The 26,523-nt window shown below is 38.9% G+C and overlaps 1 protein-coding gene across 2 annotated transcripts; it reads left to right on the plus strand.

Moving 5' to 3' along the window:
- The first annotated feature begins 4,411 nt into the window (after window positions 1-4,411).
- On the plus strand, window positions 4,412-15,640 carry LOC116210721. 2 transcript variants are annotated; one of them, XM_031544737.1, is made up of 27 exons: window positions 4,412-4,694; window positions 4,876-5,083; window positions 5,496-5,599; window positions 7,426-7,542; window positions 7,667-7,810; window positions 8,023-8,672; window positions 9,564-9,685; window positions 9,772-9,863; window positions 9,995-10,211; window positions 10,373-10,433; window positions 10,679-10,833; window positions 10,928-10,998; window positions 11,095-11,268; window positions 11,367-11,438; window positions 12,160-12,261; window positions 12,348-12,437; window positions 12,791-12,866; window positions 12,961-13,057; window positions 13,167-13,236; window positions 13,321-13,500; window positions 13,592-13,714; window positions 13,812-13,895; window positions 13,983-14,167; window positions 14,321-14,459; window positions 14,552-14,611; window positions 14,934-15,038; window positions 15,175-15,640. In XM_031544737.1, the coding sequence occupies exons 1-27, from the start codon at window positions 4,599-4,601 to the stop codon at window positions 15,286-15,288; spliced, it is 3,708 nt and encodes a 1,235-aa protein (XP_031400597.1). In that variant the 5' UTR covers window positions 4,412-4,598; the 3' UTR covers window positions 15,289-15,640. The 2 variants fall into 2 exon arrangements, with proteins under 2 accessions (XP_031400597.1, XP_031400598.1); XM_031544738.1 differs by having other exon boundaries at window positions 4,412-4,688.
- Window positions 15,641-26,523: the final 10,883 nt, after the last annotated feature.

Genomic DNA, 26,523 nt, shown 5'->3' on the forward strand with positions numbered 1-26,523 from the left:
CTTGAGGATGTTGAACCTAGTGGGAGTAATGGTACTCAAACTATTGAGTTTGAAGAAACTCGAGAAGGTGTTTCGGTACCTAGAATACCTTTGGTTGCATTAAGGCATAATCGATCGATCGATCATAGAGAGCAACCAAATCAAGAACAAATTGCTCATGCTGAAGTTATGGTTCAACCAGAAGAGCCAACTTGTACTATTCAGGGCATTGAACAAGTTGATTTAAGGAGATCCTCAAGAACTAGGAGACCTGCTATTTCTAATGAATATCTTGTATACCTTGTGGAGTTCGACTTCGATGTTGGACCTAAGGAAGACCCCACAACATTTTCACAGGCCATGAGTGAGGATAACTCCTCATTTTGGTTAGATGCCATGAAGGATGAGTTAGATTCTATGGCTAAGAATGGAGTTTGGGATCTCGTCGAATTACCAAAAGGGGCAGTAGCAATTGGCTGCAAATGGGTATATAAAACCAAAAGAGATGCTTCTGGTAATGTCGAACAATATAAGGTTAGACTTGTCGTCAAGGGTTTTACTCAAAAGGAAGGTATAGATTACCACGAGACCTTCTCTCCGATTTTTAAGAAGGACTCGTTCAGGATAATTATGGCATTGGTGGCTCATATGGACTTAGAGTTACACCAGATGAATGTGAAAATGGCTTTTCTTAATGGGGATCTTGATGAGGAGGTGTACATGAAGCAACCTGAAGGGTTTAATGATGATAGTCATAAAGTGTGCAGGTTAAAGAAATCTATATATGGACTAAAACAAGCATCCCGTCAATGGTATCTAAAGTTTCACAAGGTCATCACTTCATTCGGATTGTTTGAAAACCTTGTTGATCAATGTATATACCTTAAGGTCAATGGGAGTAAGTTTATTTTCTTAGTCCTATATGTAGATGACATACTTCTTGCAAGCAGTGACTTAGGCTTGTTGGAAGAGACTAAGCAATTTCTCTCTGCTAATTTTGAAATGAATGATATAGGTGAAGCCTCTTATGTCATTGGCATAGAGATTCATAGAGACAGGAAACAAAGAACTTTAGGACTGTCTCAAAAAGCCTACATTGATAAGATATTGCAGAGATTCGGTATGAAAGACTGTCAGCCCTGTCCAGCCCTTGTAATCAAAGGGGATAAATTCAATAATGACCAATCACCTAAGGATGAGTTGGAACTTGAGCAGATGAAGAACATCCCATATGCATTCGCAGTTGGGAATTTAATGTATGCTCAGGTCTGCACGAGACCTGACATATGTCCGGCAGTTGGATTGCTGGAACTTTACCAGAGTAATCTTGGGATCCAACATTGGGTTGCTGCAAAGAAAGTGATGAGGTATCTTCAGGGAACCAAGGACTACCGATTGACCTATAGGCATACCGACCATTTGAGAGTGGTTGGTTATTCGGATGCTGACTTTGCCGGATGTGTAGATTCTAGAAAGTCTACTTCAGGATATGTGTTTCTTCTTGCTGGAGGAGTCATTTCCTAGAAGGGTATCAAGCAATCTATGGTGGCTACATCTACTATGGAGGCAGAGTTTATTGCGTGCTATGAAGCCACAACACAGGCACTATGGTTGAAGAATTTCATAAGTGGTCTTCAAGTTATTGATACCATATAGAGACCAATCCAGATCTATTGTGATAACACAGCTGCTGTGTTCTTCTCTAAGAATAATAAAAGTAGCAGTAGAAGTAAGCATATCGATATCATGTACCTCAGTGTGATGGGGTATATCAAGAAAGGCGTGGTGATTATTGAACACACCAGTACAGATACTATGATTGCGGATCTAATGACTAAAGGTTTACTGGTAAAATAGTTCATTGGTCATGTTGGATGTATGAGCCTATACGCAATATAGTTTTTTCTTTATATGTTTTGGACAATTATGTATTACTTTTGTTATTTTAGAGAATAAAGTTGAATTCTATTTCCCATCAGTTGCGCAAATAAAGTATTGAATTTATTGGATATAAAGTAGGACCCATGTAACTTATTTTAATTTACAAATTTTTCCCTTTAGTGTTTATTTTGGGAGTGTTGTACATCGTGACACATGGATGGGAAGTACTCTCTCACCAGGTATCGCCGCCATGGTTCGTGTGTAGCATTCTCAGGGTAAGTGAGAGGTTTCCTCAGTTCAAGGAATATCAAGTTTGGCCAAATAAAGTTTATCACTCATAGATATGTGTCATGGGGCCAAGTGGGAGAATGTAAGAATATATTATGTATTTACATAATTAAGGAAATAATCTCTTATTTATGCGGTCCTCATGTTACAAAATATTCAGTTATTTGAGTGAGATATTCCATATCTTGTGGATTACAGTTAATATCCTTTTGATGTGATGAGATATAAGGAAATAATATTCTGAGGGGTCCCTAACTTCGCATAATTAAAAAAGCCTGAGTCTCCATCTAGACGTCCCAGACGGAGAGGTTAGGAGTTAGAAGAAACTCTCAGTATTATTTGCAGGTCTATTGTGAGACACGTGGAAAATCATCGACGTCATCAAGGCAATGGCTAGAGGTCAGTTTATTCCGCTACGTAATTTATTGCTATTAGATTAAATATTAATCTTACAATGCACACTTCATATTTTTCTTAGCACAAAAGATCCTTGTTCATTCAAGTTCAATAAAAGTCAATCTCATATTTTGCTCTCTCTTAGAACTCCATAGTCGTGTGACCATGCCTGATCATCTCTAAGTCCACTAGCATTTTTTCTAGTTTTGGCCACTCCAATATTGCTAGCCGATGTACTCCCAAATCCACTTGCAGAAGTCATCTCTGATACAAGTTGCAATGCAACCCAAACTCAGCACAAACATAGCATATAGAAGCAGCACGGAACAATAGGCAATCCTTAGTAGACCGAACAACATAGACACAAACAACACATAGAAGCACCACAAAACAACATAGACCAAACAACAAAGAGAAGCAGCACAAAACAACACACATGCAGCACATAGAAGCAACATCCACTCACCTCAGCAACCTGAGGCCAAGCCATGCGCCTCCACGACCGAACCAGAGTAGCTCGAACCTAGAGAAAAAGGGCAATCCGACATCAGCTTCAAATTAGCAGACATAGTAACCCCAATTAACCCTATACAAGTATGTCAACTCGCTGCTCAATCGAACACAGCATCCCCGAATCCCTCCACAGTAGCTCTAAGTTTGCAGCTCTTGAGAAGAAAAGAGAACGAAAGGATGAGAAGAAAGGATGAGGACTGCAATAGGGGAAAAGCACGAGAAAAACAAAGGAGAAATTAGGGCAGAAGACAGCTGTTTTTCGTTCGATTTCGATCAGAGAAGCAATTTTGATCAGAGAAGAGAAAGGGGAGAAAAGAAATTCGACCCGACTTAGTGAATGGGCCAGGCAATTTTGCGAGCTTTGGGCTGAATCGTAGGATCGTCCGGATCGAATTGATCCTACGATTCACCAACCCGACTTGCGATCTCATTTCAATTCAGCGTTTTCAATCCCTCCATTGAAATAAGAATCGATACCCAGTCCTCGGGTCGTAGAATCATGATGCTAACAACCATGGTCTCCCCCACATTCACATATTAAATTAGGGTCATTCACTCAATGAGTCCATGGAAAGTAAGCGTGGCAATTGATGCAGTATATAAGATAATAAGTCTAGGGAAAGTAAGTGCTGGCATTGATACAATATTCAAGGTAAAAAATACTAAGTCGGTCATAGTCAGGTAGTAAGTCCGTAGAAAGCAAGTGTCGAAATTACATAATAAGAAATGCTATGTCGGTCATAACTGTTTGACATATGAAGTCCATGGAAGGTAAATGCGGAAATGGATATACTACACGAGATACGAAATACGAGTTAGAATGGCAAGATTATTACGAGATACGGCAAAGAGATTCACCATGCCTATCCCTCTTTACATGAAAATAATGGCATATTGGGGAATTTTATGATATAATAACTTTAACAATATATATCTATATCTATATATATTCTATATAAATATATCAATGTTTTCAAGTGTCGTTGGGAGAATACGAATTGAATTCCATATTCTTACGATTGTGGTTCGTTTTCTTTTATTTAATAAATTTATCTTAATTATATAATTAATCTATTCATCTTTCGATGAATAAAGAAGAAGAAGAAAGAAACGGCTTCTCTTACTCTACCTATTTTAACTAAAAAAGTAATTCAAAATTTTAAAAATCACTTTTTAAATTGTGAGATTATATAACTATTAGTGGAAAAATTATATTATAAAATATTATACATCTATATCTATAAATATATTTGTGTATATGCATAGAAATAGAAATAAGAATAAAATAAACGAAATATTAATTTAAAAAGATGTATGATATATGTGTGTATATATATCTATTATATACCGAGGGAGCAAGGAAGAGAATACAGGAACCTTTTCGTAACCCATCTCCCGCAATCATACACCCAACCCTCTCTTTCTCTCTCTACTCTGCAACAAAAACCTTCTTCGTTGTTCGGTCGGATCAGAATCACGAACGAAGCAAAGCAGCGAGAGCGAGGAAGGAGGAATCCCAATCGCCAATCACCGCCAGCACCATGGTCGAGACCCGCCGCAGCGCCAACAAGCGCTCCCTCTCTTCCCCCGCCGCCTCCTCTCCTCCGCCCTCTCAGACCAAACGGTCCAAGGTAAAGGTATCCCCTTTCTTGATTCGATACGAGTCCTTGATTCGATTTCTTGCTTGCTTGCCTGCTGTCTTGCTTGCAAAACCCTATCTTGTGACCCCCTTTATTTTGGGTCTTCTCAGATTTGTCAGATTTGTTATGTCTGTTTGTCTGCTTTGATTGATTGAATTTTGGTCCTTGGGCTTATCAGACGGAGGAGGGTTCGAACGCCGATTTGCCCGTTGAGAGTCGGTCTGTGGACAAGGAGCCCGAGCCTGAGGTTGAATCGCGGGAGTCTGAGCTTCAGTCCTCTGATCCGATGAGTGCCGATGCTGCCAAGACCGTTGATGCATGCGAAGCGGACAAATCGTCCGATTCTCCCATGGAAAGTGGGGCGCTTGCCGTGCCCCAGCCTTCAGGTTCGATCTCTATTCCTCCTGTGCTCAAGGGTTTAGTAGGATGACATGCCAGCTACGTACAAATGGAAAAGAATTGCACCCTTTTACTGAACTCTGAAGTACACCGGCTGCATATAGTGATCATTACTGTATGAGGAATATACAAGCTATGTAGAGACTTAAAACACTTCCTTTACTTATCCAAAAGAAAAAGAGTAAATGGAGGGAAGTGGAGGGGAGAAAAGGGTAGGAATTCCAAAGGGACTGGGCAGGGCATAGCCAGCGGCATAGGAGCTGACTCAACATCAGTAGTTGGTGGCATGCAGTTGATTATTCCATTCTCTGCTTGAAGAGTGGTAGATCAGTTGTTGGCTTTTGTGGTGGGTTTGTTGTGGTTCTTTAAGTTGGTGACATTATAGGGGTTTAATTGCAGGGAATGCTGAGAAATCGAGTTCTCAGAAGAAACGGCCGTCAAAGCTGACAAAGCAGAACTCAAAGGCTGCTGCTTGGGGACAACTTCTTTCCCAGTGTAGTCAGGTGTGTTTTTGTTCTCTTACTTTGTGGTCTTGCTCCGCCTAATGTTTTTTTTGCCACTGGTAAAGAAGTGAAAAGCTCATAAGCTGTCTTCCACAGTTACATCTCATTCATTGGTTTAAGATTGTGAAGTAGATAGAGGTGGGATTTTATCTTGTTGGTTTGTTGGCCCATTAGTCAATATAATGCTCAAATAGCTGCTAAAATGTTTTGGCTACAAAGGCGTGCTCCTGCTGTTCTATTGATTGGAGAATTCCTGGCGACTGTTTTATAGCATAGCAATGTTGAAGAGCTGAAAATATTGGATCTATGAACTGCATTTTTTCCCTATGTACACAGCATGCAATAGAAAGTAGCATGCCTGTGTCTAGGTGTCTTCTAGCCTCATTAACACTTCACTTGGAATCAAGGAAAGGAACAACAAGTATTCCAGCAAATTTGAAGTGCTTTCCACTAGTGCTAAGCACCATCCCTCTACAGTGTTTAAAACTATCTGATTAAGGAGCTTGTTGACAGTTGGATCTTGTAACTGCATACTTAGAACTTGTAATAGGGGAGACTGAGATATTTTACCACCCTTATGAACACAACTTTGTGTTTGAACTGCCTAGCCCCATTATGGGTGTTTGGCATGTGTGAAATGGGGTTGTTTTGCTTTCCCTTGTGATGTTTTTATCACATGTTCAGAATATGCTACTGATGAATAAATGGTGAGAGAGTTAATAATACTCCAGTTATCAACTGAGAATCCACTGGCAAAACCTGCACCAAATTGCACATCGTATTGCTAGCTGTCGTGAAATGGAGAGACAGAGAGGAAAATGTGTCTCTTATCCAAGTTCCAGCAAAGAATCACTGTGTTGAGCATTTAATTAGCAAGCATGCATAAAAATGCAGGAGTTATGACTTGTATATTCACTTATCCAGTCATTAAGATATCCCACACAATGGGCACAGTGAAAGTACAACTGCTGCTTGGATGAGCTGTTGCCATTTCCGGATTACATAAACCTCTGGCTTCCATTCATTGCAGAAACAATTTGCTTACCCCCCTGCCGTCAATATTGGGCTTTAATTTGGCCATACTGGTTGGATGGGCCAATCTTATTATCTTGAACCTTTCCATTATCCTTTCCATCAATGTATCAATCAAGAGAAATCCTGTTGTTTCAGCCTTTTCATAGATCAGATTTTCATGTTTCTGTGTAGGCTATGCATGCTTCTAGCAGATCAGTTGCAACATACGTGAATCACAAGGCATTTTACACAAATCGATATTTTTATGGTCAGATCATTTGATGGAATTTCATTGTTTTTCAGTGATTGCATTACTTGCCGGATCCCATTAAATATATGCCTGCTGGCATTTCTTTAGAAAAGTTTGGTCATGATGCACAGTTTTGGCATTTTTAAAAGAACAGTGTTCTTGGTCCTTTGCAATAGCACTCGAGGTTAGCCCAATGTTAGAAGTTGGTATAATTTTTCCACCCAGAGCTTGCCAATTTATGCCGGGTTAGGGTTTTTTTTTTTTTGATGTGGTTAAACTGCTACCGTTTGCCTATATGTATAATTGCCTTGTTTGTGTTGGTGTTGGTGTTATAGAAAGCAAAGATGTGCCTATGTATTATTTCCCTTGTGCCTCTCGCCCAACTGTTTCTTCGTCTAGTATATGTATGAGATTTTAGGGATGCTTCTCCACATACTTTTGTACTACACGGAAACAGAAAAGCTGGTTGAGTTCGTTTACCAACATGTAAAGGATAGATGCCATTGTAGTCCTATTAAGTTGTTATTTCATTTTCTTGCTCATGCATTTTATGTTCTTTCAGAATCCTCACATGGTGATGCGAGGTAGTCTTTTCACTGTTGGTCAAAGTCGTCGATGCAACTTGTGTTTGGAAGATCCATCGATTGGCACAACATTGTGCAAGCTGAAGCATGTTGAGGTACAATTACAGTAATGCAGTCTGGACTTATCTGTCTAATATGGCCTTGATTAAATTGAAAACTTCCCTCTGAGTTGCAACTGGTGGCCTGTGATCTTCTTTTAAATGTTAATTTTCTTTGCAGCTTGATGGGTCATCGGCAACAACGCTTGAAATTACTGGGAAAGGTGCTGTCCAAGTAAATGGAAAGACTTACCTGCAGAACACTAGTGTTCCTCTGTGCGGAGGTGATGAGGTGGTTTTCAGTTCTACAGGCAACCATGCTTACGTATCCTTTTCTTTTTGGCATTGGCTAGCGTTTCATTTACTGCTGTTCTAGTTACCTGTTATTCATTGATATAGGAACTACTGGGAAAATTTAAACTGGGAATAACATGAAGGAATTTGCTCTTTTTATTTCCCAAATTGCATGCTTTTGAAATTCTTGAAGATGGTTGACAATTATTGTACTGTTGGAACAATTCCTTAATGCATTTATAGGTTTTTCAGCAGCTTGACAATGAAAGTTTGGCTGACCCAGCAATTTCTTCCGTAAGTATCTTGGAAACTCAAAGTGACCCTATAAAGGGGATTCACATTGAGTCGAGGACAGGAGATCCTTCAGCTGTCACAGGTGCTTCAATATTAGCATCGTTATCGAATCTACAGAAGGAATTTTCCCTCCTTCCTCCACCTACTAAAGGTGGTGCAGTTAATTCGGAAGTTCCCATTGTACCATCTGTATGTGGTATGTCAGATGATCATATTGCAGATGTGGACATGAGAGATAACCCTAACAATGATGATGCTTCTGGGGTTTCTCCTAGGGGTAAAACTGCTGCTACATCTGATGAAAATATAAATGAAGGTTTGGATACTAATAAGGATGTTGTAGATGGAAAGCTTCCTGGATCAAGCTATGAATTTCCGCCATTGTATGGGAAAATGGGAAATTTCCCTGCTCTTGAGTTTAGTCGCAGTATTTCTAGAGGATTTGAAGAGAGACGTTCCAGAAGAGAACTTAAGAAAGACGGCAGCCCATCTGACCCGTTAGCTGATTGGCAGAAGGCATTGAAGGACAGCCTAGAGCAATCAATTATTGATCCTGACAAGATTGAAGTTTCGTTTGAAAGTTTCCCCTATTTCTTAAGGTGCTGATTTCTTTACTCTCATTCATAACTGTTGGTGAAAAGTCTCATGATCTGGGTTTATTTAATCTTTGTTTCAACTTTCACTTTCCCTTTTGCAAAATTCATAAAAATAGGATGATAAGGTATTTAAGCTCAAGCTTAGGGTTGTGAGCTGTCTCTGCAGGAGCCGTTGATGTGCTGACATCTTGCCCTTTGTTTTTAATAAGTAAATGGCGCATTTAAAGTTATCTTTTAAAACTTTTCCTAGTCTTATTTCCCAAAATTAAATTGAACCGTCCTTTAGTGATATAAGATTAGATGGGTTGAACTGCTCAAATTTTAACAGAGTCTAAGAGCAACGCCAGTCAGAGGGAGGCAGCAAGATTAAGCGGGCAATGTTGACTAGAGATATTTGTTACGCCGCTTTGTAGATAGGCAAGCAGAGACCTGAACTTCACTGGGCTGGTCGCACACTAGAGATAGAAGCCTAAATGGTTAAACACATGGGAAATTAAGTCAACCAAAAGTCCTCCGTTCTCTCTCCCCCAATTTAAGATACACATTGGAATTGACCTTCAAGAATTATGTTTTAGATGGCCAGCACGGTTTCCTATGATGTGTGCAGGGAATATTGGTTGTACATTTGTTATCCAAGATGATGTAGATGATTTTAAACTGAAAATTGTAAGCGTGAAATTTCTGTAATAAACTTTCCTTAAAATGTGTCCTGAAGTTTGACAGTATAATATGTGGAGGCTTCTGAATTTTTATCTTTTTCTACAGCTCATTAAGACTAAATGTTTATATTAACCTTGTACCCGTTTGCCTTTGAAGCTTATTCGGTAACTTTTCTTTTTCCCCCCCAATGATTGCCACAATCCATTCACATTTTAAATGTTTCAACTCATGCAGCGATTCAACTAAGAATGTGTTGATTGCTTCGACCTTTATACGCTTGAAGTGCAATAAATTTGTGAAGTACACTGCAGACCTCCCAACTGTTTCTCCACGCATATTGTTATCGGGTCCTGCAGGTAAAAGTTGCATTCCGTTGTCTTGCAATTGGGCGCATATCTTCTATACAACTGTTAACGTGACTGTTTTCTGCATTGATTTGCAGGCTCTGAAATATATCAGGAGACGCTGACAAAGGCACTGGCAAAACATTTTGGTGCTAGACTATTAATTGTTGATTCTCTTCTACTTCCTGGGGTATGCATTTTCTGAAGTCTCTTCTTTGCTTCTGACTTATAAGCACCTTTTTATTTCTAGAACTTCCTCTAGCTTCCTGCATCGACATGGAATGTCCTTAGGTTTGTGTGCATTGTTTTGGCCACTTTCAGGGTCCAGTCACAAAAGATGTGGATACTGTGAGAGAGAGTATGAAGCCTGAAAGATCTGTTTTCACAAAGCGTTCTTCGCGGACTGCTGCAATGCAGCATAAAAAACCAACCTCTAGTGTTGAGGCAGATATAACTGGTGGTTCAACCATGAGCTCCCAAGCTCAGCCAAAGCAGGAAACTTCGACTGCAACATCCAAAAACTACAAGTTTAAGAAAGGTATGTTTTGTTTTACTACATCTTTTTGAATATGATATCTTTTGCTTATTATATAAGGAGAAGATAAAGGTGATGATTTGGCTTATCCTATGGCTGCAGTGTTAAATCTTATCTGCAATAAATAGATGGATGGTAACTATGTAACTTGCTGATCTTGGCAGGGGATAGAGTCAGATACCTTGGAACAACATCTTCTGGGCTATCCATTTTGCAGCCTTTGAGGTAATTCTCCAAGATTTCATTGACTTATGAAAGTCATATCTTACTTTTGCTGAAGGTTTTGAATCATAGTTTCCAACTCCATGCTCAAAGAGTACCATGATGGTGTTGGTGGACTGGTCTCTACAGTTTATCAATTGATGCTGATAGAATGTGCCATTCTGTTATATCTGGGTTTTTCATGTTTTAATTTCTGATGAAATTGTCATAATTCTTTAATACTTAAGTGTCTTGTTACTATTGGACAGGGGCCCACCAGATGGTTCTCGAGGCAAAGTAGTGCTCCCTTTTGAAGAAAACGATAATGGATCAGCCAAAATTGGTGTCAGATTTGATAAGCCAATTCTTGATGGTAATAATCTTGGTGGTCGTTGTGAAAAGGAGTATGGTTTCTTCTGCTCTGGTAATTTGCTTGGTCTTTGATTCTTTTGTGCTTAGAAATAATGGATCGGTTTTTTTGTTCATCTTCATATCTTATGCTTTTTTCAATTTGATAGCGAATTCACTTTGTTTGGAGAATGCTGGAGGGGAAGAAGCAGATAGTCTAGCACTTGATGAAATTTTTGAGGTAAAGGCTGTGTTGATTTCACATGAAAAAGGTCTTATCCTGTTTTCTCGTGCTTGTGGCACTTTTATGCTAATCTTGTATCTCAAAAACTTTTAGGTTGCCTTAAATGCAAGTAAAAGCTGTCCCTTAATATTGTTTGTGAAAGACATGGAGAAGACTATTGTTGGGAACCAAGACGTGAGTCATGCATTGCGGAGCAAACTTGAAAATTTACCAGAGAATGTTGTCGTAATTGGGTCTCATACTCAGATGGACAGTCGCAAAGAAAAGGTGAGCAAGTAATAAGTATTTAATCTCAGACAATTTAAGCAGTTGCTGTGCAGCAAACTTTTCTGGCTTATTTGACAATTTTACCTTTTTATTTTCAGTCTCATACTGGTGGCCTTTTGTTCACGAAATTTGGAGGCAATCCCACTGCATTGTTAGATCTTGCATTTCCGGTAATGCCAGACACATGCTTTGTCTTGCTAGACTTTCTTCTTCAACTTTTGTTATCCGCAGTCTGGTATCTGAACCTTGTGATTATAGTAATTAGAGCATTTTGAACAAGATAATCCTATTTCTTATATTTTCTCATAGAAGCATCATAATCAAGCCTCTCTTGGGTGACATTACTTCTTCACTGCAAAAGGCATTCCAAAGATTTTACTTCTAACTATTTGAATGCTATCTTCACGTCTGTTCGAATTGATGGGCCTTTAGAATCTTAGATGGGGCTTAAAGCTGGAGATTATGGTGAATGAAAACTTTATTGCTTGGTACTATGAGAAATTTAGAAGACGTTGGGTTACTTTTTGGGATTATGAGCATTTTTTTTTAGGGTTTTAATACATACCTTATTCTACAACAAATACAGATCTCTTTCTTGATGTTCTGAATTTCGATCATCTTATGCACAATATCTCCATCCAAGTAAAATCAGGCCTACTGCTTACTTGGTTGAATACTAGCTTATCTCCAGTTCTTATTGCTGGTGTCTGACCTTTTCCACCAGCCTTTTACCCCTTCAATTAAAGTAAGTTACTTCCAGTTGCATGCTTTAAAGGAGGCATTGATGAATATAGATAGAATAAAAAACTTTGAGCTTGGCAAGTTATTGTGGTTGACTTGATTTATACCCATAAAAATTTGTTGGATGCCTTAACGTTGGTTCTGTTCTAGGAAAACTTTGGGAGGCTGCATGAAAGGGGAAAGGACAACCCCAAAGGGATGAAGCAACTGTCTAAGCTTTTCCCAAATAAGGTGACAATCCAGTTGCCTCAGGTATGGAGCTGAACTACCTTTTAATGCCAAATTAACTTCATGCGGTTTTCCTCAGGAAAATCTAACATAGATGATGGTTATTGCAGGATGAAGCTTTACTTTTGGACTGGAAGCAGCGTTTGGAGCGTGATATTGAAACTTTAAGAGCACAATCTAACATTGCTAGCATTCGCTCGGTCAGTATCATAGAAGTGCTATTCATGTATAATTTTATTCTGAGCATGCTATAGGGCGACTTGTTAGTAACTTCTCCTGGAGATAGGTGTTTTCACTTTATGTGTTGGCTTATTTTGTTTCGTCATCATCTATTGCCTAATATGCCTTCTTTTTTCCTCTTAAAACTGTCTCTTTCTACCCCCCTCCCTCTCTGACCGTGTTTGTCTGTCTCTGTTGTGCAATACTAGTTTTTAGTTTTTGGTTTATAGGTTTTTTTTTTTTTTGGTCTTGCTTTATGTTTTCTTGTTCAGTTTCTAGCGTGGTATGGCTGTTTGCTATTGCTAATCAATTTATCTGATTTTATGTTCTCTAGATTCTGAACCGAAATGGGCTGGAAAGTCCCGACCTGGATACTCTGAGTATCAAGGATCAAAATCTAACAAGTGAAAGTGAGTATATTCAATTCAAGCGTATTTAATTTTCTAATTTATCTCCCGTTGGTGAATTACCAATGCCATTCTTCCTTTTTGTATTATATATTAGGTGTGGAGAAAATAGTTGGCTGGGCTGTGAGCCACCAGTTCATGTCTACTTCTGAAGCCTCTGTCCTAGATGCCAAACTGGTCATTTCTTGTGAAAGGTATTAATGACACATCTCTGCAACATATGATTCAAGTAGAATATGTGGAATAGATGAATATAGGGAAACTCAATTCTCTTACTGATAAACTGTCTTGATTGTGTTTCAGCATCAAGTATGGAGTAAATATCCTTCATGGAATACAAAGTGAAAGCAAGAGTTCAAAGAAGTCCTTGAAGGTTAGTATTTATTGGTTTATGACTCAACATGCATCTTGACATTAACTGTTAGATATGTTGGATTTAACATTGAGGAGTTCACAGGATGTTGTTACTGAAAATGAATTTGAGAAGAAACTTCTCACGGATGTCATCCCACCTACCGATATTGGTGTTAGTTTTGATGATATTGGAGCTCTAGAAAACGTGAAGGATACTCTGAAGGAGTTGGTTATGCTTCCTCTTCAAAGGCCCGAGTTGTTTAGCAAAGGACAGCTTACTAAGGTTTTCCTTCTTTTCTGGGCTTTATCTTCTACTTGTTACATAAACAAGTTAAGTCTTATCTATTACTGAATTATCTTGATTTCTTTTGCAGCCATGCAAGGGAATCCTTCTATTCGGACCTCCTGGGACAGGAAAAACAATGCTTGCCAAGGCTGTTGCTACTGAGGCTGGCGCCAACTTCATTAACATATCCATGTCAAGCATCACTTCAAAGGTACCCAAGAATTTTGTTGCTTCAATATGTTGATATATCTAAACAGGGGCTTTAATCATGATCATCTTCTCTCAATACATCTGTCAATTTCGTGCAGTGGTTTGGTGAAGGCGAAAAATATGTGAAGGCGGTGTTCTCTCTTGCTAGTAAAATCGCTCCCAGTGTTATTTTTATTGATGAGGTATTGGATTTTTCTGAGTTATGCTTTCCTCACTGAAGTGAAGTAGTTTAGAGCATTAATCTTATTATAATCTTCTTTTGCTGTTAGGTTGATAGCATGCTTGGAAGACGTGAAAATCCTGGAGAGCATGAGGCTATGCGTAAGATGAAGAATGAGTTTATGGTTAACTGGGATGGGCTCCGGACGAAGGATAAGGAGCGGGTACTGGTACTTGGTGCTACCAACAGACCTTTTGATCTTGATGAGGCAGTTATAAGGAGGTTCCCCAGGAGGTAGAGGAAATATCTAATTTGTACAATCTAGTTTTGCCTGCTATTTACATGATTGTTAGTTATAATTTGTTTCTTCATTGCTAGTCACTTTTGACTTGCAAAATCCATGCTCGTCTTCTCTGCATGGTGCCTGACTCGATTTCTCATCTGCAGATTAATGGTCAACTTGCCTGATGCTTTCAACAGAGAAAAAATTCTTAAGGTGATACTTGCTAAAGAAGAATTGGGCCCAGATGTTGACTTAGAGGCAGTTGCAGGCATGACCGACGGTTATTCAGGGAGTGATTTGAAGGTGTAATCTTAATCCTAAAGTTAGGACATTGTATATTCATTAAATCTGGCAGGCAATTTCAGGGCTCATTTAGAGTTGTTGTTTGGCTACAGAATCTCTGTGTGAGCGCTGCGCACTTTCCCATCAGAGAGATTTTGGAGAAGGAAAGAAAGGTTGGTGGGATCAGTTTTTAGCATTATGTAGCTATTGGTATTTGGTATTAATTTATGATGCTTCTGTTTGATTGTGCTATGGATAACTCTAATTTTATGGAACTTTTATGGTGAAACGTGATCTCATGAGAACAACATGGTTGTATTGTTTTCATATGATTTCTCTTCAATGATCTTTATTATATTGCTGGACATAGCTGAAATGAATGAACTTGTTGGCAAATTGACCAAAGGCCCGCAGATGTATCTTCGCACATACATTTGCTTTTGAGGGCTCTCCATGTGATTAACGTTTTGCTTTTGTTGGGGTACAAATTTTCAGGAGCGGACTTTGGCTCTTGCTGATAGCAGACCTGTACCTTCGTTGTATAGCAGCTCTGATGTTCGCCCTCTGAAGATGGAAGATTTTAAACGTGCTCATGATCAGGTGATAAGCTTTTTCTTTGTTCTCATTATTTTGTGGAATTAATGTGTTTGTGGGTGCTGCTCTGGTTTTTCTGGTGAAATCTGTTTTACTGTCGAGCTCTTCTGATGCAAAATCTTAATGCGATATGATTTTGCAGGTATGTGCTAGTGTAGCATCAGACTCGGTGAATATGAACGAGCTTGTTCAGTGGAATGATTTGTACGGAGAAGGTGGTTCGAGAAAGAAGGCATCTCTGAGCTATTTCATGTAGGGAAGATTCAGTTTTAAATGTATAGGCGCCAGTTGGGTTGTAGCTAAGCTTTATGGTATAATACGTCTGTTGCCTCAAAGAAAAAGCGGTGGCGGCTAGCTGTTCGATGCTGCGGGCCCCCACGTCGCCCCCCACCATTGTAATATATATAGGTTTCTGCTGCTTCTGATTTCGCATTCTCATCGGCAACGTAATTTATTAACTTGTTCCTTCAATCAGATAGATATAGATTGAGAGAGGAAGTCATTTCCGACAACCCCTAGACCTCTCTTCTGCGCTGTACATACCATTTGATTGATCAAATAAGTATCTTTGGCCTTTATGTAGTTTCCTTCTGTGGTGTTTCATTGAAGTTGAGCTCAATGCTGTATTTGTTGGTGGTGATTTTTGTCCTTTTTCGGAGTTTTATGCGATTTCTGCCAATACGCACTACATTTATACAATAACCATATCGGATGACTCGCCTTGGGCTGATAGACCGTGCTGTGGATCGTATGACATTGTGGGCTGCGGTGCTATCAATGTTATGGTCATGGTAGATGCGTGGTCGTGGTAGCTGAATGGCTGCTCTAGAGACCTCTCCGGGCCCAATCCACATATCTGAGGTAATGGTGCTAGGATGTCAGCAGCCAAGGTAACTGGCATGGTAATCCCACATATCTGAGGTAATGGTGCTAGGATGTCAGCAGCCAAGGTAACTGGCATGGTTAACCAGTGGCTTTGATCAGGAGCCCAGGGGCCTAGGCAGCTCCCCCTTTCTTTACTTGTAGTCGGGGGATCCTTGGTATGCTCGGCCTTTGTCCGTGTGTTTCGGTGTGACTCTTTGTTTTCGACTGTCTGTTCATTTCTCTATCACAATAAAATGATGCAGGCTGCCTTAAGGCAATTGTAGCCAACAAATCGCGTTGGTGACCTTCGCTATGCTGATGTTGCCATGGGCTGCCGTCTGCCCACCCAGCCAAGAATGAGAGGTAAATTCCTGGGGGATTTTTGAAAATCATCAAAAAGATTGTATGTCCTAAAATTATTCAATTGAAATGCGTCTGGTCTCTATTTTTGTTCACTATAGGAGTTGCGTAGTCGGGGAATTTTAGTGACAATCACGTGCATAAAATGAAAATGGAATGGTACGGATCGAAAAGTTGAGACCAGATGAAGATAAATTGATACTCGATGGCTGCAATGTGTCTTTCAGAACGTTAGCTCGCTCTTTCGTTCAGCCGGTGAACCCGAATCATGAATGAGCGGTCTGGTCCACGCGAATCCGAACTTGCCCAGAAATTAGCTGACTTGATAATTTTGCATTATAAGCACAGATGTACTTTTTGAATTTTAACCCCCTTCACGTGTTCAGAGATGTGATAAAAGGTCGAGTGCAAAATTTCAAAATTTTCTATTACACGTCCCTCGCAAACCAAAGCAATATCTGAACATTTTTGTTTGATCTAATACGAGATGAAATTCTCAGATACAGCCGTCAAATGGGGATTGCTATTGGTTTGCCTATCTCAATAAAGTCAATGATTGGTTCGAAGAATGTGTCAAGATTTAGGCGACTGCACATGATATAACTAGTAAATATGTTCCTCTTCATGTCAATAATATTTTATTTTCTACGAGAGAAAGTACGGTCACTTGTTTTTTTGGCAGAAGCAGTTACGAGATTTTATATGATATTTCACTACTGTCAAGTTGTCACTGAGGCTTTTGCTAATATTCAATACATAATGATCGAAGCGATTAACTTTGGTTGGTTAATCCGATCAGTTCATCGATGGTCAGCGGTCCTGATGGTGAACCAGCACATATTCCATTTGTGCCTCGCGGACATTTTTAAAAACCCTTGCGAATTAACTTGGGTTGCAGGTGTGGTCGTAGCCGTGTTGACCTTCGAACCAAATCCTTTTGGGTGTTTGGTGGATTCCTGGTAATTTAATTACTTATAATGTACATTTGCACCGATGTTGGAATCCACATTCCCACCCCTCTTAGAGGGCATTTAGTTCGCTTAATCTCATATTATATGGAATGATAGATTGCAGGGAAAGCTCGCGAATGTCTGAATACACGAAATATGATATTATTGTGTTTGGTAAGTTATTATGTATTTGGTTAAGCATAAGGTAATTTAAGATTGTTACGTTTGTATATTAAATAAATTGGTTGGAAAGTAAAGTAATTTTAAAATTATACCACCTTCTTTATATGGTTATTATGCCAAAAGTTTAATTTTATTATCATTTTTTAATTTTAAATCTATTTATATATTAATATTTGTTATATGTTTATAAAAATATTTTATTTAAATATTTATATTAAATATATAAATAAAACAAATTTAACATAAATATTTATATTTACAAAAATATATAAATATAAATGTAATATATATAATATATAAAAATTTTAAAATATTTATATTTATATTTTTTAAGATCCCCTACGATATTCCATGGTTTAGATCCTCATGTTCAGCAGAGTTAGAGCTTCGCCAAAAACTCAATGAGTTGCATAAAGAAGTAATAACTCTAAAAAACGATGAAAAGCTGGTTCAGACCTTGGATGATTCTGAACCCAAACCTGAGAGTAAAAACCATGAATTTACCCATCAGAAATACCTCCTAAAACCTACAATCAAGGTACATGACTTCCAGGTGGAAGCAACTGCCCTGTTGGATACAGGTGCAGACGCCAATTGTGTGAGGGAGGGATTAATCCCATTAAAATACTGTGAAAAAACACGTGAATCTTTACGATCTGCTAGCCACAACAAAATGAAAGTCACTGGAAAAGTTGAGGAAGCAGAAGTCAAAAATGAAGATTCAACATACAAAACTGGTTTCCTAGTTGTCCAAAACTTGAAAAATGAGGTCATCCTAGGAACCCCATTCATTCAGCTCATCAAACCCTTCCTTTTCACCAACTCTGGCATAAAGACGGTGTACTTAGGAAGCAAAACCCTTTTTCCTTTCGTCACAAAACCTGTAACCAGGAATCTGGACATAATACAGGCAACTGAGAGGCAAATTGGCTGGGTAAAAGATGAACTTTCATACCATAAAGTCGAGAATCTGCTCCAAAAACCAGATTTAAGACAAAAAATCGATAATCTCAACAGCTTGATCCAGGGGACAGTCTGTGGAGAAACCCCAAATGCTTCATGGGATAGGAAGCAACATGTCATTGATTTACCTTATGAAAAGGATTTCGATGAGAAAAATATCCCAACAAAAGCCAGACCCATTCAGATGAATCAAGAGTTGGAGAGAAACTGCAAAGTAGAAATCCAAGAACTCTTGAACAAAAAATTGATTAGACCTAGCAAGTCTCCCTGGAGTTGTTCAGCCTTCTACGTGAACAAAAACGCTGAGCTTGAGAGAGGAGTCCCCAGGTTAGTAATCAATTACAAACCATTGAACCAAGCCTTACGGTGGATTAGGTACCCAATACCTAACAAAAAAGATTTGCTACAAAAGCTTCATGATTCAAAAATATTTTCAAAATTCGACATGAAGTCAGGTTTTTGGCAAATTCAAATCACCGAAAAGGACAAATATAAAACTGCATTCACAGTTCCGTTTGGCCAGTACGAATGGAATGTAATGCCATTTGGGCTCAAGAATGCCCCATCTGAATTTCAGAAAATCATGAATGACATCTTTGGTGCATACTCCGATTTCATAATTGTATACATCGATGATGTTCTCATATTTTCCAAAACCATTGATTCTCATTTCAAACATGTGAAACATTTTATGAGAATCACATCAAAAAATGGCTTGATTGTGTCTCCGACTAAAGTCTGCCTTTTCCAAACAAAAATTCGATTTCTAGGGCACAACATCAGCAGGGGCACCATAATCCCCATCAACAGGTCCATCCAGTTTGCTGATAGGTTCCCTGACCAAATCCATGATAAGAAACAGCTACAAAGGTTCTTAGGTAGTCTCAATTATGTTGTAGACTTTTACCCTGGCCTTAGTAAGCTTTGCAAACCCCTCCATAACAGGTTAAAGAATTCTCCTCCACCATGGACGGATGAACAAACCAACATTGTGAAGCAAATCAAGCTTCAAATCAAAACTCTGCCTTGTTTGCACTTGGCAGACCCATCTGCAAAAAAGATTGTTGAAACAGACGCCTCTGATGAAGGATACGGAGGAATCTTGAAACAATCCAAAAATGGAACTGAACAGGTTGTGCAGTTCACCTCAAAACATTGGAACCCTACCCAGAAGAATTACTCAACCATAAAAAAGGAAATTCTTTCTGTGGTTCTTTGCATTTCAAAATTTCAATCTGATCTTTTAAACCAAAGGTTTTTTTTCCCATATTTCGAAAACAATAAATCTTCCAGTCTCTCAAACATTTATCAAGACTTTCCATACTTTTGCATATCAGTTCCTTACCCTTAGTTTATTCCAAACTTAATCCTAGACGAAAGCTCTACAGTGAAATAGAACTAATAGCCTAGTGGTTTGAAGATGCTATACCGTATCGAAATCTCCTACCCAGCTTCTCTCAAGATCAAGATCTAAGGCATACCTTTTATGGCAGAAATCCCACCTCACACAGTGTTTCCCTGCAAGATCTAGCACATACCTTACCCAACTGCTGTACCTGGTTTTAACAATAATAGTAGGCAGACAAACTCAGCAAGACTCTACTACACTACCATAAGTGCACCAGACCTAGTTTTGGAAGAAAAACCCAATATTGTCCAGAATAGGTATAGTGCCAATGCCATCTATGAGTGGAACATAGACGGGCAGTCTGAATATAACATTCTGAGCGTCTTGCAGCAAATGACGATGGTGTCAAATGCTTACAAGACCCAGACCCGATTGTCTGACCCAGCCATAGCACACATGCTTATAGCAGGGTTCACTAGCCAACTGAAAGGATGGTGGGATAACTACCTATCGCCCTTTCAACAAAATGAAATCCTGACCGGCGTCAAAACAGATGAATCTGGTGAGATCATCTGAGATGCTAACAACGAAGACTTCCCTGACGCCATAGCAACTCTAGTCTTTGCCATCTCCCAACATTTCGTAGGAGACCCCTCTCACCTCAAAGACAAAAACCTAGAGCTGTTGTCAAACCTAAAATGCAAAAGGCTGTCTGACTTCAGACAGTACAAAGATACCTTCCTCACTAGGGTCATGTCTAGGGAGGATTGTAACCAGCCGTTTTGGAAAGAAAATTCTTAGCAGGTCTGCCAACCTTGTTAGGAGAACAAGTCCGAAATGAGATCAAATCCATAAATCATGGCCAGATACCTTACAGAGAACTAAGTTTTGGAGAGCTCATCAGCTTCATCCATAAGGAAGGTATCCGAATGTGTACTCAGCACAAACTTCAAAAACAATTGAAAAAAGAAAAGGCCCAGACCAGGAAAGAGCTTGGCAGTTTTTGCCAGCAATTCGATCCCTCTTTTCAGGTCGACAAAAAGGTCGAAAAAACCATAACCTGCAGTGGGGACTGCAGCAGAAAACATAAGCCCAAACATTTTCATAAAAGACCTAGGATTCCCTCAAAACCACAGACCACTGGTAAGAGTGAGATGAAATCCAGCTCCTCTTTTAAGTGTTTCAAGTGCGGGAAAACTGGCCATACCCAGAGGTATTGCTACCTCAACAAAAAGATTCATCAACTTGAAATTGATGATGACATAAAAGACCAATTTTGCAATCTGTTGATAGAATCTTTTGACTCTGAGACAGAGTTCTCAACTGCCAGTGAGGAGTGCCTGCAGTTTGATAAACTTGATTGGTCGTCCGATGAAAAATCCATAAATGTCTTAACAAGAGATCAGGAATTCCTGCTTGAAGTAGCGGATCAAATCCAGAACCCTCTGTTGAGAAAACAATATCTTGAGAAGTTGCAGTAGGGCACTCTCGCAGACAGCGAGACCAAAACCCCTAATTACAACCTCTCTGAAATCCTTAAAAGGCATGACCAGAAGCGAGCTCATAAAACCTCGTTTGATGCTCAAAAGGAAATCGATAATCTCAGGAGTGAAATTGTTTGTCTCAAGATTGAGCAGCAACAACACTCCACCATAATAAGCCATTTGGAAGAGCTCATCACTGGGGCACAAAAACCCTCAGCCAGCTCTGATCAAATTCTCATGAGACAGGATAAAAACCCAGAGGAAACTCTGGCCCTGGATCAAAATGACCAGCAGGAAAACTTAACCATGATAGGGGATCTCTCTCCTAATAGGTGGTTGATCAAAATCACGCTAGTCATAAACCATAATCTGTTTATTAATGCCACTGCTCTGTTTGACACAGGTGCAGATGAAAACTACATTAGTGAACAACTCATCCCTGCCAGATTCTATGAAAAAACAACTGAATCACTTTCTTCGGTCAGTGGTACTAAGCTCGACATCCAGTACAAGTTGAGTGAAGTAGAAGTTGAACAGAATAGAGTCCGGTACAGAACTTCATTTCTCCTAGTGAAAAGCCTTAGTCATAAGGTTATACTAGGAACCCCATTCATCCAGCTTTTAAAACCGTTTCTTGTCACTTCATCTGGCATTGAGACGCACAAGCTTGGAAACAAAATAAAATTCCATTTCATCTCCGATAAATGTGTTTACAAGATAGACTAATGCATCTTATGCAGGAAATGGCCGTGGAATCTGCTCAAGAGTGGTTACACCATTGGCTGTTTGAACTGTTGCAAGACGACAGTCTTGAGGAAATACAAAATAATATACAGGACGGGGAAACAGACTCTATGGATCGTATTTATACGTCATATATCCATAATATATGTGCCCTCATCGATCATCCTGTGTCTGATGTGTTGTGTGCTCATTTCAACAGGCATTGCAAGAGAGTCCCTCCTTGCGATAAAAAAACATGTTTTTTACATATTAACTCCACTTTAAAAACCCGGGAGGATTATGAGCTAGTCATTGGCCATTATCTGTTCCAGGAGCCAATTCCCATAAATCTTGATATAAACATGCCATAATCCCTGATCATGTTTTCCTACAGGAACATGGATGTCCCCTGGTCTGACCAGGTTTGCAAAGGCTCCTCCTCTAGGAGCAAAACACATAAACTTCAGGATCTGCCTAAAAAAAAAAAACGATTCTGCATAAAGTCCAGCCTCACGGCTTGGCGGCCTGACCATGGGCAACAACTCATCTTGGATAATTTATGGTCTTCCATAAAGAATCCTCAAAAGGGTGAGGAATCCATAAATGCTTTGGTTCTCCACATGGAAGAACAAAGCAACAGCAAAGCATCCATGCAGCAGGAACTTTGTCTGAAAATCGATTCGCTGCAACAAGAGCTATCCCTCCAAAAAGCTCAGACTCATACTTTCCTCCAGAACAGGTTAGTTGAGTTCGATAACTTCACAGAGCACTTTGCAGAAATGCAAAGAGAAAACCATGCTCTGAAGAGAAAATTAAAAAAAGAGCGAAAAAAGGAGAGATATTTCTGAAAAAGAAAATGAAGGCTTCAAAAAAGAAATCGAAAGCCTCTGTGCGGAAAGAATAGAAGTCTTAGAGTTTTCTGAGTCCTGCCTCAAAGAAAAAGACGCTCTTGAAAAAGAAAATGAAAAATTAAAGCAGGTTTTGGAGTCGTCATCAACTCCATCGATAACTCAGTCAGAAGTTCCCCCCATCGGAAATATGACTAAAAAAATGTTTTCTAAAAAACCCATTGAGGTGACTCTCAGTGGCATTTTCCCCCGTGCAGGAGAAATCATGTATCTTTCAAAACTTCCTGAAGACATTGTCTTAAAAATTTCTGAGATAAGCCTTCATGATTTTACTACTGCCATGATTTCCTTTTTTAAAAGACTCCTTCAGTTCTGTGCATGCACACAAAAAGGAATTGATGGATGGTTTTGGAATTGGGAAAGAAAAAATTTTCAAAATGATTTTCCACAACCCTGTGACCAACACGATAAGGATGATGCATTTGAAAGAGCTGACATCTTACTCATGGATGGTTGCAGACATATCCTGGAATTCTCGATCCCCAGGATAAGTTTTTATGTTTTCCCTCTAAAGGATAAATTTTATAAACATCATTTCGAATTTTGTGATCTTCTGAAATACGGAGTTCTCAAATCCATGATTTTAAGACCAGAGGATGAACATCGGCCATAATATCATTCCCTTTTTGGGAACAATGCTTGGGACCTAATCAAAAAGTCCTTGCATCGATCTTCCAGCCTCTTCATCAGCATTGAATCCTCTCCACCAGAGTGGATCTCCCCCATAAAAGTTCAACCTGCTATCCATTACATCTTTATCTCTCCGGTAAGTTCCAGAAGTGTTCTCACCCCAGAGGCAAAGTTCTGGCCAGCAGATGGACAAATTGTTACTCAGATCAGCAAATGGCGAGCTTGGGTTCAGGTAAATGAATGGCAATGGCGTAAATAGCCAGAGCATATTCTCCAGTTCTCAGGCACATCCCAAAGGGTTTTCCTTCATATCTCCCTCATCGACATGCCGATCCAACCAAGGATCAGCACTCGTCATGATTCAATTCTTGACAAATTCGAAGAGGAATTTTTAATGGATTCCCAAAGGTACAATTGACAAGCCTCCACAATCCGAGAGCGTCCGCCCACTGCAACAGCACGTGGATCATTACCGGACAAAAACCTTTCGGCTCAAAAGGCTAGGCCCCACATAATCAGCGCAATTTCCGGAAGCGTCCCACCACTCCTCACAGTGGTACCACAACGGACAAAAAACCTTTCGGCGAGGGTGCCCGACATAAAGCAGCCTCCTGTCACTATTTGCGACAAAAAAGGAACTGTAGCTACAGTTCTTTCCCACTGGAGTCAACAGTACCCCGCATGTGAGTGCACAATGTAAAGCTGCACAGCGACAAGGCATCCACCATTGCCTATAAGAGGACTCTCCTTCCAGCATTGAGGGGGGACTCATCCGCCGATAACTCTCTCTTCTTATCTTCTTCTTTCTTCTAATATGTAATCATCCGGCTCCCATAACCCGGATTTCCCAACCTCCCTTCTGTGTGTAAGTTCCAGTGTAAGCATAGATTGAGTTCTTTCAGACTCTTTCCTTTTCTTTTCTTCTTCTCATGTCTTCTTTTGTTTTCTTAAACATCATGTACTCTCTTCAGCCCATCATGGGCTAAGTTTCTGAATAAATCTTCCATGTTGATCTTATATATATATATATATATATATATATATAAATTTATATAAGAATGATCTCCAATTACCAACTTTAAGTTTGGTATTTTGAGATCATAAGGTATAGGAAAGCCCAAATAAAATTCTTAGGCTCGAAATTACACCCAGACAGTGTAATGAGGGCGTAATCTAGGTGGGAATTCGAAATTCCCAACTCGATTACACTGAACCAAACGCCACCTTATAGTATCTACATTACCATTCAAGTGTGAATGTTAAGTGTGAGAATGTGATTCCCATGTCCAAACCAAACATGTGAATCTTGTGGGTCCAGGAAATTTAAGTTAATTTTCCTTGGAATCTACTTCGATTCCCACTTCCCACACACATTGTTAGTGTAAATGGTTATTGCTTACCGTCGAACCAATAATCCTCTTTGACTCGTTTTTATAGTTTAGACATTTTTGCAATTACCTCTTCTTATTGTTGTATTTATTTCAATGCATTTCCTAATGATACGTGAGGAAAGTATTTCTGGTCCATAATTTGTATATGGTATAAACTTGACTAGCCAGAATAAATAGGAGTAAAATTGTAAATTTATATAAAATAATAAATAAATTTATATATATATATATATATAAACTTGACTACACCCTAATAAATGGGGCATAATAGTAAATGTCTTCACAATTTAGTATATTGTTTGAAATTAAATAATAATAACAGCAATAATATATAAATTTGTAGTATTATGGCTATTACATGTTAAATTGTTAAAATTAATTGCATGTCATAGATATCTCTATATAAGTTTATATGCAAGTGGTGAGATTGTTATGTCATTCTTGGCTTGGGTCTTCCTCCTCATTGGGCAAAATATTTACAATATAAAGTAACTAATTTCTACCAATTGATTTTTAAATTATAATTTGACTTTTCTTTTTTAAGTATGGTGCAATTGGTATATTTCCATAAGACCTACATAAAATAGAGCATATTATCAAGCACATGATGGATTTAGATTTCAAGCAGCTGAGTGGATCGTGCGGTTTCAACCAAAAAAAAAAAGATGATTCTGTATATTTTCTTGCTCTTATTATATAGTTTATGTTTGAAAGAAAATATGATACAATTTGATTGTGTATATCTTTTTTTTTTGAAGGTTTTTAAAAATTTTAGTTTTCCTCATTTATCCACTAATACAATAAGCATATTCACAAAAGAGATTAATGAATATTTTAATTTTACATTGATTACTCAATTTAATTTTTTTATTTTATATTCATAAATTCAATTCTTTATTATAATTTTTTGTTTATAAACCCTTGTATTGTACGGTCTAAAAGCTTACTATAGAATATACTCCGTAGATATTTGTAATCAATCCTTTATCACTCAAGGAGGAACAATAGCATTTCACTACTACAATTATTCTATACTTCTAGTGAAATGAATTCTCCGAAGAGAATGGATTATGGGAGTGTGACTTGAACTATTGATTGAGTCGTGCAGAGAGATGTCCCTAGCTGCCAAATCGGAATTCACAACCAAATGATCTAGGATCACATCCAATAAGTGATAATGCATTGTTGAACTTAATAGTGAGACAAGCGGTCTAAAGGAAAGACATAACGAGAAAGAACCAATAAATACTGAAGTGCCTTGTAACGTACAAAAGGCTCGTCTCTGATCATGTCATAAAAACATAAACAAAGTAAAGCCATAATGCTATCAAAACTGCCAGAACAAGATTAATACTCAGGCAACCTGAAGCCAATAAACATGATTCCTCAGACCAAAATGCGTTCCCAACCTCATTTGAAGCAGCCACCGTGTATCTCTTGATGATGAACCTGATGCAGACACCTGGATATAGTGCTTCTTCAGACTAGCAGAGTATACACCAGCACCACCATTCTCGTTCTCTATGTCCTTCGTGGTCTTTCTCTTTTCCTTCTCTGCTGCTTCCTTCTGCCCTAGCTTCCTGGAGTACCTGAGGAATGCGAGGCAGCCTCTCCTTCTGGTCACGTGGCTTTGGTATTGCATCGCGAAACCGATTCAGACAAGTCGTTGATCTTCTTGGATTTCATC

The sequence above is a fragment of the Punica granatum genome, chromosome 6 (assembly GCF_007655135.1).
Source record: "Punica granatum isolate Tunisia-2019 chromosome 6, ASM765513v2, whole genome shotgun sequence".
Classification (NCBI taxonomy): Eukaryota; Viridiplantae; Streptophyta; class Magnoliopsida; order Myrtales; family Lythraceae; genus Punica; species Punica granatum.

What these genes read in the sequence shown, in the direction of transcription:
- LOC116210721 (XM_031544737.1), top strand. Translation starts at nt 4,599, where the DNA reads ATGGTCGAGACCCGCCGCAGCGCCAACAAGCGCTCCCTCTCTTCCCCC. An exon ending in CACTTGATGAAATTTTTGAG is followed by an intron (nt 10,999 to 11,094) that starts GTAAAGGCTGTG and finishes AAAAACTTTTAG; the next exon opens with GTTGCCTTAAATGCAAGTAA. An exon ending in CTGGTCATTTCTTGTGAAAG is followed by an intron (nt 13,058 to 13,166) that starts GTATTAATGACA and finishes ATTGTGTTTCAG; the next exon opens with CATCAAGTATGGAGTAAATA.